Below are 15,729 nucleotides of genomic sequence, written 5' to 3'. Positions count from 1 at the left end.
CTTAACCTCTATGGGCTAGGTGGCACGTCACTGTCCCACTCTATTCCATAGCCAGTGGAAGGGCGTGGCGCGAAATACAAAACCTCAAAAATGCAATAATTTCAATTTTTCAAACATACGACTATTTTACACCATTTTAAAGACAAGACTCTCGTTAATCTAACCACATTGTCCGATTTCAAAAAGGCTTTACAGCGAAAGCAAAACATTAGATTATGTTAGGAGAGTACATAGCCACAAATAATCACAGCCATTTTCCAAGCAAGCATATATGTCACATAAACCCAAAACACAGCTAAATGAAGCACTAACCTTTGATGATCTTCATCAGATGACACTCCTAGGACATTATGTTACACAATACATGCATGTTTTGTTCAATCAAGTTCATATTTATATCCAAAAACAGCTTTTTACATTGGCATGTGATGTTCAGAACATGCATTCCCACCCAAAACTTCCGGTGAATTTACTAAATTACTCACCATAAACGTTGACAAAATACATAATTATTTTAAGAATTATAGATACAGAACTCCTTTATGCAATTGCTATGTCAGATTTTAAAATAGCTTTTCGGCGAAAGCACATTTTGCAATATTCTGAGTACATAGCTCAGCCTTCACGGCTAGCTATTTTGACACCCGCCAACTTCGCTCACTAAACTCAGATTTACTATTAGAAAAATTGTATTACCTTTGCTGATCTTCATCAGAATGCACTCCCAGGACTACTACTTCCACAAGAAATGTTGTTTTTGTTCCAAATAATCCAGTTATGTCCAAATACCTCCGTTTTGTTTGTGCGTTCAGGTCACTATCCAAAGGTAGCGCGAGCGCATTTCAAGACAAAAAAATTCTAAATGTTCCTTTACCGTACTTAGAAGCATGTCAAACGCTGTTTAAAATACATTATGGTATTTTTCTCGTAAAATAGCGATAATATTCCAACCGGACAATAGTGTATTCATTCAAAGAGGAAAAGAAAAAAACAGCATGGTCGTGGGACCGCACATATCCAATCTCTTTGTCACCAGGCAGACCACTGACAAACTGAGCTACCATACTCTGCCAAGAGACAGGAGACACCTCAATCCGCTTTCTGAAGGCTTTAGAGAGCCAATGGAAGCCTTAGAAAGTGCAACGTAACCCCAGAGATACTGTAGTTTCGAAAGGGACTAGAAAGAAGAACTACAACTTCTCAGACAGGGCACTTTCTACTTGGAATTTTCTCAGGTTTTTGCCTGCCATATGAGTTATGTTATACTCACAGACACCTTTCAAACAGTTTTAGAAACTTCAGAGTTTTCTATCAAATCTACTAATAATATGCATATTCTCGTTTCTGGGAAAGAGTAGTAACCAGTTTAAATCGGGTACGTTTTTTATCCGGCCGTGAAAATACTGCCCCCTAGCCCAGACAGGTTAAATCACATCAGAATACCTTTTTTTGTGGGGGACTGGAAGAAACCTAACACTTTAATTGCACATCTAGCAAGTGAGGAATGTGCCGTCTAATCTGCTGGTCTAGCGATGGTTCTGCTGCTGCTAATTTCATTGCAACGTTTGCAAATAATAAAAAAATACAAATATATACTTACTCATGATATACTTCTGCCAGGTAAGCCTACTTTGCAGTTAACATTTAATTGAGGTTTTAGGGAAAGTATTTGTCAACCCACAAGACGGTTATCACACCAACTGGTTACACACGGATTGATAGACAAACATTCACCACAAAGACAGATGGGGGCAATATTGCTGGAAATTAATTGGCAGATATTGTGTTAGGTTTGTAATTTTTAAACCAAGGGTAGGATAATGTTGCGTTGATTAGATCAGGTATTCCCAAACTGGGGTACGCGCAATGCCGTCGGGGGTACGCCAAATAAAAATGTGATTCATTTGGGTGAGGTTTTTTTCTCGTCTGAGTAGCCTCGTTTCACTGCCTAAAATAAAATGAAACCATCTAGTGTTCAGCAAAATAACAACACAATGTCAAAAACTGGTGCCTAGTCAAATAATTAACATCCAGTCACATTAACAGTTACTCTCTCACGGGAATTCCACTAACGGTCCGTATGTAGCCAAACATCGCTGCTGCTCATTCCGTTTGCTCAAAAATTGATAAATGTGACTCACCACATGGATTCAGTCTTATGTAGCAACATTTTAAATAGTTTTTTTTTTTTTTTTTACATTTGATAGAAGTATAGAGCTACGAAATGGTATATCATACACAGCATTTGTTCACACCCTCTTAAGCCAGCCCCACCCATCTCTTTCAGGATTCACATGAGGGCATGTGCTAAACAGTGAGTAGTGTAGTAAAGATTAAGACTAAAAGTGGTAGTAGCCTACAATAAGGAACATTTCCAGGTAAACAGAAAGTATCCAGATAAAAATATTAGATGACGCTTACACACTTGTCTAAATTGATGGGTCATGTGAAAGAAATGCTTTAACCCCTAGCCACATCCAGTGGTGGAAGAAGTACTAAATTGTCATACTTGAGTAAAAGTTGTAGCAGGCTCAAGGGTGTAGGGTTTCCACATCACCAAGTTCAATAACAAAACATGCACCAGTAGCACAATGCGAATGGGGAGTTTTAGGTGTTTTTGTACACTGGGGAAGAAGGGAGAATTCACCAATTACTTCACAGTACGCAAGCCGTTCTCGTTGTCCATTCCATTCTCCAGGGGTAATCCTAAAACTCGGGTCCTCAGCCAATCCGGTTCGGTACACCAGGGTGGTAATCTCACAGATATTGTTCTCTCTTCTCCCACTCTTCATAACACACATTTTTCTCTCCATTCTCTGCCCCTTTGTGCAGGCCGCTTCCTCTTTTATCCCCAAGCACTCCCTGGCTTAATGATACACAGCCTCGCCTCGTTGGGGCAGGAAGTCCATATAAGGCTCGGGGATGGAGCCAGCGGGCTGCAAGATATCTCCCCTCAATAACCACTCACCTCACCTCTCCCTGCTGTCTGCCACAAAGTATAAATCATTTCAAATTCCTTATATTAAACCAGACGGCAACATTTTTTATTTTTATTGACGGATAGCCAAGGGCACAATGTACTTAAGTATCAAAAGTAAAAATATAAACCATTTCAAATTCCTTATATTAAGCAAACCAGGCGGCACAGTTGTATTATTATTATTTTTTATTGACGGAGAGCCAGGGGCACACTCCAACACTGAGACATAATTTACAAACGAAGCATTTGTGTTTAGTGAGTCTGCCAGATCGGAGGCAGTAGGGATGACTCGTGATGTTCTCTTGATAAGTGTGTGAATTGGACAATTTTCCTGTCAAAATGTAACGAGTACTTTTGGGTGTCAAGAAAAATGTATGGAGTAAAAAGTACATAATTTTCTTTACGAATGTAGTGAAGTAAAAGTTGCCAAAAATATAAATAGTAAAGTAATGTACAGATACCACAAAAAACTACTTAAGTAGTACTTTAAAGTATTTTTACTTAAGTACTTTACACCATTGCCCAAATGCCTTCACACCATTATATTAGCATACTTTATATACTGTTACACATGCACTTAACTTATGTATGGAATAATATGTGATAAGGCCATGAAACCTGAGTTTAAAAAAAATAAAATTGCACATATACATTACATAAACAGATGCATGCGCCATATATTTATGTGGTGGACACTTGATACGGTCACATGATATTGTTGTGGTATGTCACAAAATTGTGTTACGACCACACATCAATATTCATTTTATCTATCTATATTTTGCTAGGTCTTGCTAAGTGGATGGTCTCTTCAGAAGGTGTAAACAGTACAGCCAAATGGTTACTTGCATAGTAGCAATATCAGAAAAAGATAGTGTCAATATAAATAAAATATACAGTATGTACAAGAACATTATCAGTGATAGATAAGGTAGTTCTATGCATACAAGCAGGGGTAAAGTGGCTGAACAGCAAGATAAACAAAAAAATTGTGGCAGCAACGTATGGCGTGTGTGTTAGGAGAGAGTCATGTGAGTAGAGGCACTGCAGATAGTGCTGATGACTGGTCCTCCAAACCACGCATGAACAAGGGAATCTATATTCGGAGAGCCTGTTTCTGTCTTGCCCTTGACTTTTGTGCAGGGCATGTGATGTCCATAGCCTCTTCGTTGCAAAACTCCCTGATCTTGTCAAAAAGATAGTTTGTCTAGCTGTTTCCAGTCCAGGTGGTGCTTTTAAGGGCAGATCATCTATGGGAGGAAGGATGTCAGCGTTGCGCAGCAGCTGAAACCTGGTCCCGACAGTCCGAACGCTCCTTGGCAACAACATCAGGCTCCAGAGCATTGAAGATGTGCAAGAGGGAATATCAACAAAAAATCAGAAGACATTACAACCCTGCACAACATCAATTCACCTCCCCAGTTTAGATAAGAATAACCTCATACAGTGAAAATATTTTTTTACCTGAAGTGCTGGTACTGCTTGATCTGTGACAGAGGCCTGAAGTACGGAGTCAGGTGTTGTTGCCAGCCATAGCTTTCCACCAGCACCGTACCATCCTCCAGTCCAACCAGCTGTGGGATGTTGACCTCTGTCACAGTGCTGTCCTTCACAATATCAGCAATCTCAGACAAAGTGTTCAATCTGGTCTTTCTGAAGCGCTGCTTGATGAGGCCGAAGCAGCAGTCGGGGGAAAACTTGGTGTGGCCTGTGATCAGGAAGTGAAGGTCCAGATTGTAGTGGAGCTTGTGCATGGTCCACCAGCCACAATACCAGTGCACAAACTTGTTCTTGTTTTGGCCCCTGCAGTTATCACAAAACAGGTCCACACGAATTTTCCCAACTCCGTAGTTGGTGAGGAAATGGTGCATGTAGTTGATGACTGCGCTGCTGCCTTTGCTTGCTTGTGCTAGCTCTCTTTTTGATGACTGTATGACTGGTGGATTAGGGTCAGGTGTGTTCTACTGATTGATGCTGAAAGACAGATTCCAGATACAAATATTTTAGCATTATTATACAATAGATGCGAAATGGCATTCTGGGATAACATCACTACACACAGTTCATACAGGTAACGGTAGCTACTGTAGCTAACCAGCCATCTAACGTCAGCTGGCTAGCTAACAGCAAGCTTTAACTAGCAATACAAACCAATTGTCATAGCTAGCTGAAGTTAACCAATAGGTTCAATGTTAGCTAGTTAGCTAGGGGTATGCAGCTAGAGGTTGAATGTTTGAAGGGATACGGGACTATAAAAAGTTTGTGAACCACTGGATAAGATAGTAGCTGGGAGCTTGCGCAGTCTGATACTTGTGAGAATTCTTTATGACAGTTTGCAGTGGAACATAGAATTGCATGTACTTTCAAAAAAATTGTCGAGCTGCTCATAGGGGGATTGCGAGCTACTGGTAGCTCGTGATTGACCTGTTGGAGACCCCTGAGCTAGGCTAACTACAGTACCTTACTGGCTAGATAGAGCATAACTACATTGCTGGCCAGCTAACGTTAACTAAGTGAAAATGTGATGAGTACAGGGGCGTATTCATTATGTTTATTCTGTTGAAAATAAGTTTCTTAAACCTAATGAAACGGGGAGGGATCTTCCTGCATTTGTCCAATAGAAACTCTCATTTTAGTTTTGCAACTGTTTGGCTAATGATTACACCCCTGGGGTTCTTGCTTGGTGAAGTGTACTTTTGATAATTGACTTATTCAAATATGCTGTCGCTGGCTGTTGCGATCTACTCACCGTCAAACCATTCCCTCTCACGTCATGACCTAGGACTGAATGATGTTCAATGAGCAGCTCATAGAGCGCCCTCTTCAGGCAACCATTATAATTGGCAGATAATATCAGTTCACCAGTTTATTGGTCAGGCTCTACTGGTTTGGTCTGGTTCAATCCTTTGATTCCCCTCTCATAGGTCCCTGCACCGGGCGCAAGCGCCACAACTCCCGCCCCTCGTCCAGTAACTCGGAGGAGGAGGGAAAGAGGCGCACACGAAGAGGGAGGCAGGCGGTCAAGATGAGGCCTAAGAAACTGTTTAAACCCAGTGAGAACAACATTTAATATATTAATATATTTATATATTTCAACACATATATATATATATATATATATATGTATGTGTGTGTATATATACACTGCTCAAAAAAATAAAGGAAACACTTAAACAACACAATGTAACTCCAAGTCAATCACACTTCTGTGAAATCAAACTGTCCACTTAGGAAGCAACACTGATTGACAATAAATTTCACATGCTGTTGTGCAAATGGAATAGACAACAGATGGAAATGATAGGCAATTAGCAAGACACCCCCAATAAAGGAGTGGTTCTGCAGGTGGTGACCACAGACCACTTCTCAGTTCCTATGCTTCCTGGCTGATGTTTTGGTCACTTTTGAATGCTGGCGGTGCTTTCACTCTAGTGGTAGCATGATACGGAGTCTACAACCCACACAAGTGGCTCAGGTAGTGCAGCTCATCCAGGATGGCACATCAATGCGAGCTGTGGCAAGAAGGTTTGCTGTGTCTGTCAGCGTAGTGTCCAGAGCATGGAGGCGCTACCAGGAGACAGGCCAGTACATCAGGAGACGTGGAGGAGGCTGTAGGAGGGCAACAACCCAGCAGCAGGACCGCTACCTCCGCCTTTGTGCAAGGAGGAGCAGGACGAGCACTGCCAGAGCCCTGCAAAATGACCTCCAGCAGGCCACAAATGTGCATGTGTCTGCTCAGAAACAGACTCCATGAGGGTGGTATGAGGGCCCGACGTCCACAGGTGGGGGTTGTGCTTACAGCCCAACACCGTGCTGGATGTTTGGCATTTGCCAGAGAACACCAAGATTGGCAAATTCGCCACTGGCGCCCTGTGCTCTTCACAGATGAAAGCAGGTTCACACTGTGCACGTGACAGACGTGACAGAGTCTGGAGATGCCGTGGAGAACGTTCTGCTGCCTGCAACATCCTCCAGCATGACCGGTTTGGCGGTGGGTCAGTCATGGTGTGGGGTGGCATTTCTTTGGGGGCCTCCATGTGCTCGCCAGAGGTAACCTGACTGCCATTAGGTACCGAGATGAGATCCTCAGACCCCTTGTGAGACCATATGCTGGTGCGGTTGGCCCTGGGTTCCTCCTAATGCAAGACAATGCTAGACCTCATGTGGCTGGAGTGTGTCAGCAGTTCCTGCAAGAGGAAGGCATTGATGCTATGGACTGGCCCGCCCGTTCCCCAGACCTGAATCCAATTGAGCACATCTGGGACATCATGTCTCGCTCCATCCACCAACGCCACGTTGCACCACAGACTGTCCAGGAGTTGGCGGATGCTTTAGTCCAGGTCCTGGAGGAGATCCCTCAGGAGACCATCCGCCACCTCATCAGGAGCATGCCCAGGCGTTGTAGGGAGGTCATACGAGCACGTGGAGGCCACACACACTACTGAGCCTCATTTTGACTTGTTTTAAGGACATTACATCAAAGTTGGATCAGCCTGTAGTGTGGTTTTCCACTTTAATTTTGAGTGTGACTCCAAATCAAGACCTCCATGGGTTGATAAATTGGATTTCCATTGATTATTTTTGTGTGATTTTGTTGTCAGCACATTCAACTATGTAAAGAAAAAAGTATTTAATAAGATTATTTCATTCATTCAGATCTAGGATGTGTTATTTTAGTGTTCCCTTTATTTTTTGGAGCAGTGTATATATATGTAATTTCAACAATATATGCTTTTCATGTTCACATAATTGGTGAATCAGTTTTCACTTCATAAAATAGCCCTTTATTCAACTAATTTCTCTTTCATTCAATTCTTTCCCTCCGCTTTAGCAGCCAAGCCCAACCTCCACGCTCAGGCCCAGGCATGGGAGGAACAGAGCAGCTCTGACGAAGAGGAGAAGAAAGGACATGGAACAAAGGACAGGGCCTCACGGGCAACCACGAAAAGATATCACCACATCCAGAGCAGCAAGAGCGCTCGTGACACAGGTACAGCCATAGAATTGAATAGAACACTTAAATATGTTGCATTTCTATGGGTTCAGCGATCTACAAAACCTTAGGACAAACAGCTCCACCTGCCCCCATGGTTTTCCAGAACAAGCTGTAGGTCTCACAAAAGGCACTGCTTTTGAACTCATAGTTATAGTAATGATTCGTCAAACCAACAGCCATATTTATCTTCCAGGTGCCATATGCAAAAATCGTTCTGCCATTACCTGGTTGCTAAAATTCTAATAGTTTGTCTAATTTCAGTTTGTGACAAAACAAACAAGTATAGATAATCATTGTAGCATCTAAACCACTGAAATATATTTTCAATAACCAAAAATATTGTATTTTTATGTGTGTTTGAAACTGGTGTACAAAACCGAAAGTAAAAGACGCAAAAACTAAACTTAAGAATGGAAAGCATAGAAATGGAGCACATAGAACAGATATACCGCTTCTTAGACTTGCTTTCAATGAGAATGACAGGTCTATAACTCAGATTTCTAGGTGAATTTGGTCAGGTCACCCAAAGAGTTACATATTGCAGCTTTAACTCTGAGTAGTTTGGAGAAGGATGCACTTGCGCATCCAGTAGATATGTGTGTGAGATAGGGTGGGTGCTATTGTTAGCATACTATTCCTCTTTGTGTGTTTGTTCATGACTGCATGTGTGTGTATTCGTAACTGTATATGCCTGCATTTGTGTGCTGTCCCTAGTCATGGACGTTTCTCCGGAGGGGGACCTGAGCCGGGTGGTGTCGTCCCACATGGTGACGTCGTCCAGCTGGGAGGCCGAGGTGGACGTGGAGGCCGAGGTGGAGGGTGAGCTGGGTCACCCCCCTCACGACATGGGCAACATGTGTCGCCAGTTCAGCTCCGAGCTCCAGAGGAAATTCCAGGTTGCACCCATAGAAAATAGAATGCTTTTTTAAAACTTCCTGCTTTACTGCTATGGGTACACTCAATATGGCCACTGGTCCACCCATCACTGACCCACCCATTGACTTCAATGAGAAGGATATCTATTTATTTGGTTGGACACAAACTAACAGGAGAATATGTTTCTAAACGTTTCTACATTCATGTGGATGCCACCATGATTACGGATAGTCCTGAATGATTAGTGAATAACAATGAGTGAGAAAGTTACAGATGCACAATATCATACCTCCAAGACATTGATGATAATGCCCGTTTGTTGGGAGGGAGTTTTGGCCTTCCATGGTGGCATCACTATGCGGTAAATGAATGAATAGATCAATAAGACATAGAGTTACAAACCTTTCTGCCAATAACAGCACATTTTCAGTTTTCCACCCACTCCCAGACAGTCCTAGCAAAATTTTAGCTTGAGAAATTGGTCTTTGCTAAGAAGTTGTTTTTCTTTCTTTTTGACCATCTTATTTGAAAACAATCACAGTAAGGTACTTCATTGTTACCCAGAAATTATAAAAGAAAATTGATAAAAACGGCTGCATTGGACCCTTTAAAGCAGGGGTGTCAAACTCAAATACCCAGTGGGCCAAAATGTAAAACCTGAACAAAGTCGCGGGCCAACATTGAACAAATGAACCTTTTAATATGGACCCAAACAAGTTTTGCTTTAACATTGAATATGGAACAAGCATCGCTTATTACCATACAATATATAATTTAATAGTGGAGACATGCAAAATCGAATTTCAAATGAAAAAACACATCAATGGCATTCATTTATTAAATAAATAAAATTTAAATAAAAATCGTATGCCTCTTTTCTATTTGCAGCCTTCTGATTTAAATACCAAAATAAACTTTTTCCACTGGCTAATAATTTTACAAATAAAATGATAATAAATCAATCAACCATTCAAGCCCATGCCTTGTAGCAAGAAAAAGTGCACAAAGAAAACGTTAATTATTGCACACTGATCTAATCTGATGTGCCCAAGCCAGATACCTGGCATCTCTTCTTGGATGCTAGTTCATCAATGTCTGGGCTCAGGCTCTGAGCTGAAGAAATCCTCAGTATCGAGCGAAGGTGTTCATCAGTCAGACGTCTCCTGTGAGTTGTTTTGGTCATCTTCATCGAGGAGAAAAGTTGCTCGCATAGATAAGTGCTGCCGAACATGGAGAGCATCTGAGCAGCTTGGGTGCGGAGCTGAGGCATTGTGTCAGGGATGAACCGTGGAAACTGTGCGGCGCCCACAGCATCATACTTTGACTTCAGCGTGTCGTTGCACTGGAGTTCAATCAGCTCCATTTGGATGTTGGTTGGTGCATTTTCCACATCAACTGCGAAGGGATTACTAAGCAGTTCAAACCTACATTTCTGGACATCGAAGTCGGCAAATCGCCGGCTAAACTCAGCAGCGAGAACACTGAGTTTTTCAGCAAACTGTGCGCATGGGAACACGGCGGTAGAGATCTGCGCTTTTATGGTTTGGCAGCAGGGAAAATGGCAAGGGTTTCCTTGCAGCATCTGATTCTCCCACAGGCACAGTTTAGTTTTAAAGGCCCTCACTGCAGCGTACATGTCTGTGATGATGCGCCCCCGCCCCTGAAGCTGCAGGTTCAGCGCATCGAGATGGCTCGAGATGTCACAGAGAAAGGCCAGCTCACACAGAAACTTTTGCTCCCGGAGCTCTGCTGTATCCTTCCCTTTGGTTTCCAGGAATTGACATATTTCCTCACGCGGCTCGAAACATCTGTTCAGTACTTTTCCTCTGCTTAGCCATCTCACCTCTGTGTGATACGGCACGTCTGCGTATTCCAAACCACACTCCTCTAGAAAAAATTTCAACTGGCGGTGATTCAGACCTTTGGCTCTTATAAAGTTAACTAACTGTGTTACTGTGGTCATAACATGTTCCATCTTTAGGGCTTTGGCACACAGTGATTCCTGATGTATGATGCAGTGGTAAACAGTTAGCTCACCTGCACAGTTCTCTTCCCGCATCTTCTCCCAAACCATGCCCACCAGTCCACTCTTTTTACCGCACATCGCTGGCGCACCATCTGTCGTTAATCCAACGAGTTTATCCCACGGCAGCTTTATTTCAGTTACACATTTGGAAACCTCAAAGATTTCCTTTCCTGTGGTTGTGCCATGCATTGATTTGAATCCCAATAGCTCCTCCGTAACACACAGATTTGAGTCCACTCCACGGATGAAGACTGACAGCTGAGCAGTATCAGATGCGTCGCAGCTCTCATCCACAGCGAGGGAGAACGCAACGAAATCTTTTCCCTTTTCCATCAGCTGGTCATACAGATTGGTGGCAAGATCACATGTGCGATCAGCTACTGTGTTCCTGCTCAGGCTCACGTTTGAAAATGCTTGCTTTTTCTCTGGGCATACGAGGTCACAAACTTTCATCATGCACTTTTTCACGAACTCTCCCTCATTAAAGGGCCGGGCTGATTTTGCGATCTCTGCTGCCACTATATAACTAGCCTTTACTGCAGCCTCACTTTGTGATGTGGCTTTTTTGAACATATTCTGTTGTGAAACCAAACTTCTTTTCATCTCCTCTACTTTCTGGCTCCTTTGAGTCATGTCCAGGTCCTTGTATTTGTCATGGTGTTTCGTTTCATAGTGTCGTCTAATGTTGTACTCCTTACTTACAGCCACGTTGACTCCACAAACAAGACAAACAGGTTTGTCTTTTACATATGTAAACAGATATTCTGCCTCCCACTTGTCCAGAAAGCTCCTGTTTTCTGCCTTTCTTTTTGCCATTTTTGGGAAGGGATAGCGCGCTGACAGTTGTAGCGTCTATGTTGCTATGACTACTGTCACAGAGGAGAGGGCGTTTCTGGGTCCTGTCCTGATTGGCGCGCGAAAACAACAGCAGAGCATTATGGGATTCGTAGTATTAGCGGTGAATGCGCTGTTAAAATACCGGCGGGCCAGCTCTAGTAGTAATTTGGTATTGTCTCGCGGGCCAAATATAATTACCCCGCGGGCCAGAGTTTGACACCCATGCTTTAAAGGATCACATTTGGGATCTAGCTAAGGAATGATTTCAACAAAAATGTTTTACCAATATGTTTTTGGCCTTTTTTTAAAATTTTTTATTTAACCTTTATTTAACTAGGCAAGTCAGTTAAGAACAAATTCTTATTTACAATGAAGGCCTACCAAAAGGCAAAAGGCCTCCTGCGGGGACGGGGGCTGGGATAAAAAAAAAAATATATATATAAGACAAAACACACGTCACGACAAGAGAGAACACAACACTACATAAAGAGAGACATTAGACAACAACATAGCATGGCAGCAACACATGACAACACAGCTATTTTCTGGAGGTGGAAATTATGGTGTCAGCATCATTTTATTTTAATTCATTTTGGATGAGAAAGTCCTTTTAAAAAGTCACCCGAACTGAGCTTCTCAGACCTACATAAAAAATTATCCAGGGTGGACCACGGACCCCCAAAACAAGGTGAGGAGGCCCCCTCAACCATCCCCCTCCGAGACCTTTTCCCCCACTGCTACAAACGTTTTCAGAGGAAACACTGCTGTAGGCTACTTTCGAAACAACACTGTATAACTCAAGAAGATCTAAATGCATATCCCCATAAACTGATTGAGATCAAATGGTTGGTATGCAGATGCTCCATGGCCGTTTCACCGGTAAAACTTGAAGAATTGTCATTCATGTTTGAGAGTGTGAAATGTGAAGGGAAGGAGACCACAAAAATGTGTGCATGAAGTAGAGGTAAGGAAACACATGGTCAGAACGTGATCCGCACATGCACAGAAGCGTCGGGAGATAAAGGTCAGGATCCGCAGCCACTGCCTTTTTAAAAATCTACTGTTTTCTTGATGCCCGGTGTAGCTCCCCTGCAAAAGTCCCATAGGCCTTTAAGTTGTAAAATCCTGAATTTCCCCTTTAATGTTAGATTATTCCTTACCTTGAAAGTAGTCTATGAGCCAGGAGAAACTAATCCAGCCACTACAATCTTCAGCTAACTTTAGCCACCACTAGCTAACAATCAATGGAAGTGAATGGGGCATGTGTTCGGTTGTTAAAATTTCCTGGCTTTTTCATCTAAAATCTCCATATTTGGTTTGATGTCACTTAAAGGTGATTTGGCCTTTGTGAATGGGATTTTGTATTCTATGGGAGACCCTAAATATGTTCTACTTACCTCTTACATGTGTCAGAATCGCTCCAGACGTATGGAGCTGTACACCAAGCAGTCTCTGAAGACCGTCCAGCAGCACGTCTCTTCCATCAGCGTGAAAGTTCAAAACTACAGGTCAGTTAGTATACACTCAATAGTGAACTGGCAACCGCAGAGTTGCTGACATCAATATCTCAGGTGCCACTGACTGCCTATGTACCCTTGAGCAAGGCACTTTTAACCCTTTACCTGCTCCAGGGGCGCTGCTCTGCGGCTGACCCTGTGCTGCTCCCAGCCTGTTGTGTATGTTGTGTATGGTGGGGCTGGGTACTGTGACAGCAAAAATTATCAAATGTCCATTGTCTCTGTATAATCGACCAAGGACATCTCAATCTCTCTGTCAGATTGTGGACATGCAATCTCCCTTGGTCTCCTCAATATCTCTCCCCTTCCCTTCCTCCTCCCCCTGTCTGTGTGTGTAGGTCTCAGAAGCTGGAACAGGTCAGGGGTGTTCTGCTGAATGAGATAAACAACTTGGAGGAGGACGAATCCACTTTAAAGAACATGGAGAAGGAACTGACTGTATGATTACTTACATTACATTGACATTGTAGTCATTTAGCAGATGCTCAGTTGGTCGCATGTATGTGGTGGAAACTGACCAGGGCCCTTATAATATGGATATCTGCATTCCTTTTAAAACGGTAAATCAACCTTGCACAACAGATTTAACATTGTTAAACTCCAACATTAACAGTATTTAATAGTAAGAGGCCTCCCTGACAATGCAGTATACCAGTATTCCAACCCTTTCAGGTTTGGATTGTCTATGGGAAATCCTCCCATGCTTTAGTTGACTGTATGTGTATATAATCAGTGTTATCAGTTCACTTCTCTCTCCTTAGACATACTGGAGGAAGCAGTCTGTGGCTTTCCACTCCTACCAGGAGAAAGAGACTAGAAGGTGTGTGTGTTTTTCTGCCACATTCAGGGAGTGAAAAGTCCCAGGTGGGAAAATGTTGTCCCACCTGCTCAAACGGACACACGCAATTTAGCCTCTAGTCCTCCCCTGCTCCATTTCAAAAGGACCACATAACACATTGTATAATTTTTTTAACCTGGGGAAATTAACTGTGACCAAAAATACAAGTATCTCTGTTGTCAATGAGGCCAGATCTCTGTCTCAAAATAACTGAGTTATTTGTTTCTCTGGGATGTGGTCATAGCATGCCTATTCACATGACTGTTTAGAACTGAAGAAAAGTATCTCAAAGGCTAGAGCTGCCGCTTTCAAGGAGTGGGACACTAATCCGGATGCTTATAAGAAATCCCGCTCTGCCTTCAGACGAACCATCAAACAGGCAAAGCATCAATACAGGACTAAGATTGAATCCTACTACACCGGCTCTGACGCTCATCAGATGTGGCAGGGCTTGAAAACTTTAGCCGACGTGAGCGAGACCTTTAAACAGGTCAACATTCACAAAGCCGCTGGGCCAGACGGATTACAAGGACTGGTACTCAAAGCATGCGCGGATCAACTGGCAAGTGACTTCACTGACATTTTCAACCTCTCCCTAACCGAGTCTGTAATTCCCACATGTTTTAAACAGACCACCATAGTCTCTGTGCCCAAGAAAACGAAGGTAACCTGCCTAAATGATTACTGCCCCGGAGCACTCACGGTAACCATGAAGTGCTTTGAAAGGCTGGTCATGGCTCACATCAACACCATCATGCCGGAAACCCTAGACCCACTCCAATTCGCATACCCAACAGATCCACAGATGATGCAATCTCTATTGCACTCCACACTGCCTTTTCCAACCTGGACAAAAGAAACACCTATGTGAGAATGCTTTTCATTGACTACAGCTCAGCATTCAACACCCACAAAGCTCATCACTAAGCTAAGGACCCTGAGACTAATCACCTCCCTCTGCAACTGGATCCTGGACTTCCTGACGGGCCGCCCCCAGCTGGTATGGGTAGGCAACAACACATCCGCCACGCTGATCCTTAACGCTGGGGCCCCTCATGGGTGCATACTTAGTCCCCTCCTGCACTCCCTGTTCACCCATGACTGCGTGGCCAAGCATGACTCCAACACCATCATTAAGTTTGCTGACGACAACAGTGGTAGGCCTGATCACCGACAATGATGAGACAGCCTATAGGGAGGAGGTCTGAGACCTGGCAGTGTGGTGCCAGGACAACAACCTCTCCCTCAATGTGAGCAAGACAAAGGAGCTGATAGTAGACTATAGGAAAAGGAGGGCAGAACAGGCCCCCATTAACATCGACAGGGCTGAAGTGGAGTGGGTCGAGAGTTTCAAGTTCCTTGGTGTCCACATCACCAACGAACTATCATGGTCCAAACAAACCAAGACAGTTGTGAAGAGGGCACGACAACACCTTTTCCCCCTCAGGAGACTGAAAAGATTTGGCATGGGTCCCCAGATCCTCAAAAAGATCTACAGCTGGACCATCGGGAACATCCTGACCGGTTGCATCACCGCCTGGTATGGCAACTGCACAGCATCTAACCATAATGCGCTACAGAGTGTAGTGCGTACGGCCCAGAACATCACTGGGGCCATGCTTCCTGACATCCAGGACTTACATACTGGGCAGTGTCAGA

At 43.3% G+C, this 15,729-nt stretch overlaps 1 protein-coding gene across 3 annotated transcripts in view; it reads left to right on the top strand.

Annotated features, from left to right (window-relative positions):
- sycp2 (synaptonemal complex protein 2) overlaps positions 1–15,729 on the top strand; it is an 81,599-nt gene that overhangs the window by 57,001 nt on the left and 8,869 nt on the right. For all 3 annotated transcript variants that reach the window (XM_014146033.1, XM_014146034.2, XM_014146032.2), the window contains exons 38-43: positions 5,905–6,033; positions 7,812–7,970; positions 8,691–8,872; positions 13,129–13,223; positions 13,571–13,670; positions 13,994–14,052. In XM_014146033.1, the coding sequence (XP_014001508.1) occupies positions 5,905–6,033; positions 7,812–7,970; positions 8,691–8,872; positions 13,129–13,223; positions 13,571–13,670; positions 13,994–14,052 (724 nt within the window). The remainder of the gene's footprint in view (positions 1–5,904; positions 6,034–7,811; positions 7,971–8,690; positions 8,873–13,128; positions 13,224–13,570; positions 13,671–13,993; positions 14,053–15,729) is intronic.

Source organism: Salmo salar, chromosome ssa15, assembly GCF_905237065.1.
Source record: "Salmo salar chromosome ssa15, Ssal_v3.1, whole genome shotgun sequence".
Classification (NCBI taxonomy): Eukaryota; Metazoa; Chordata; class Actinopteri; order Salmoniformes; family Salmonidae; genus Salmo; species Salmo salar.
This window is presented reverse-complemented; position numbering and strand designations above follow the sequence as displayed.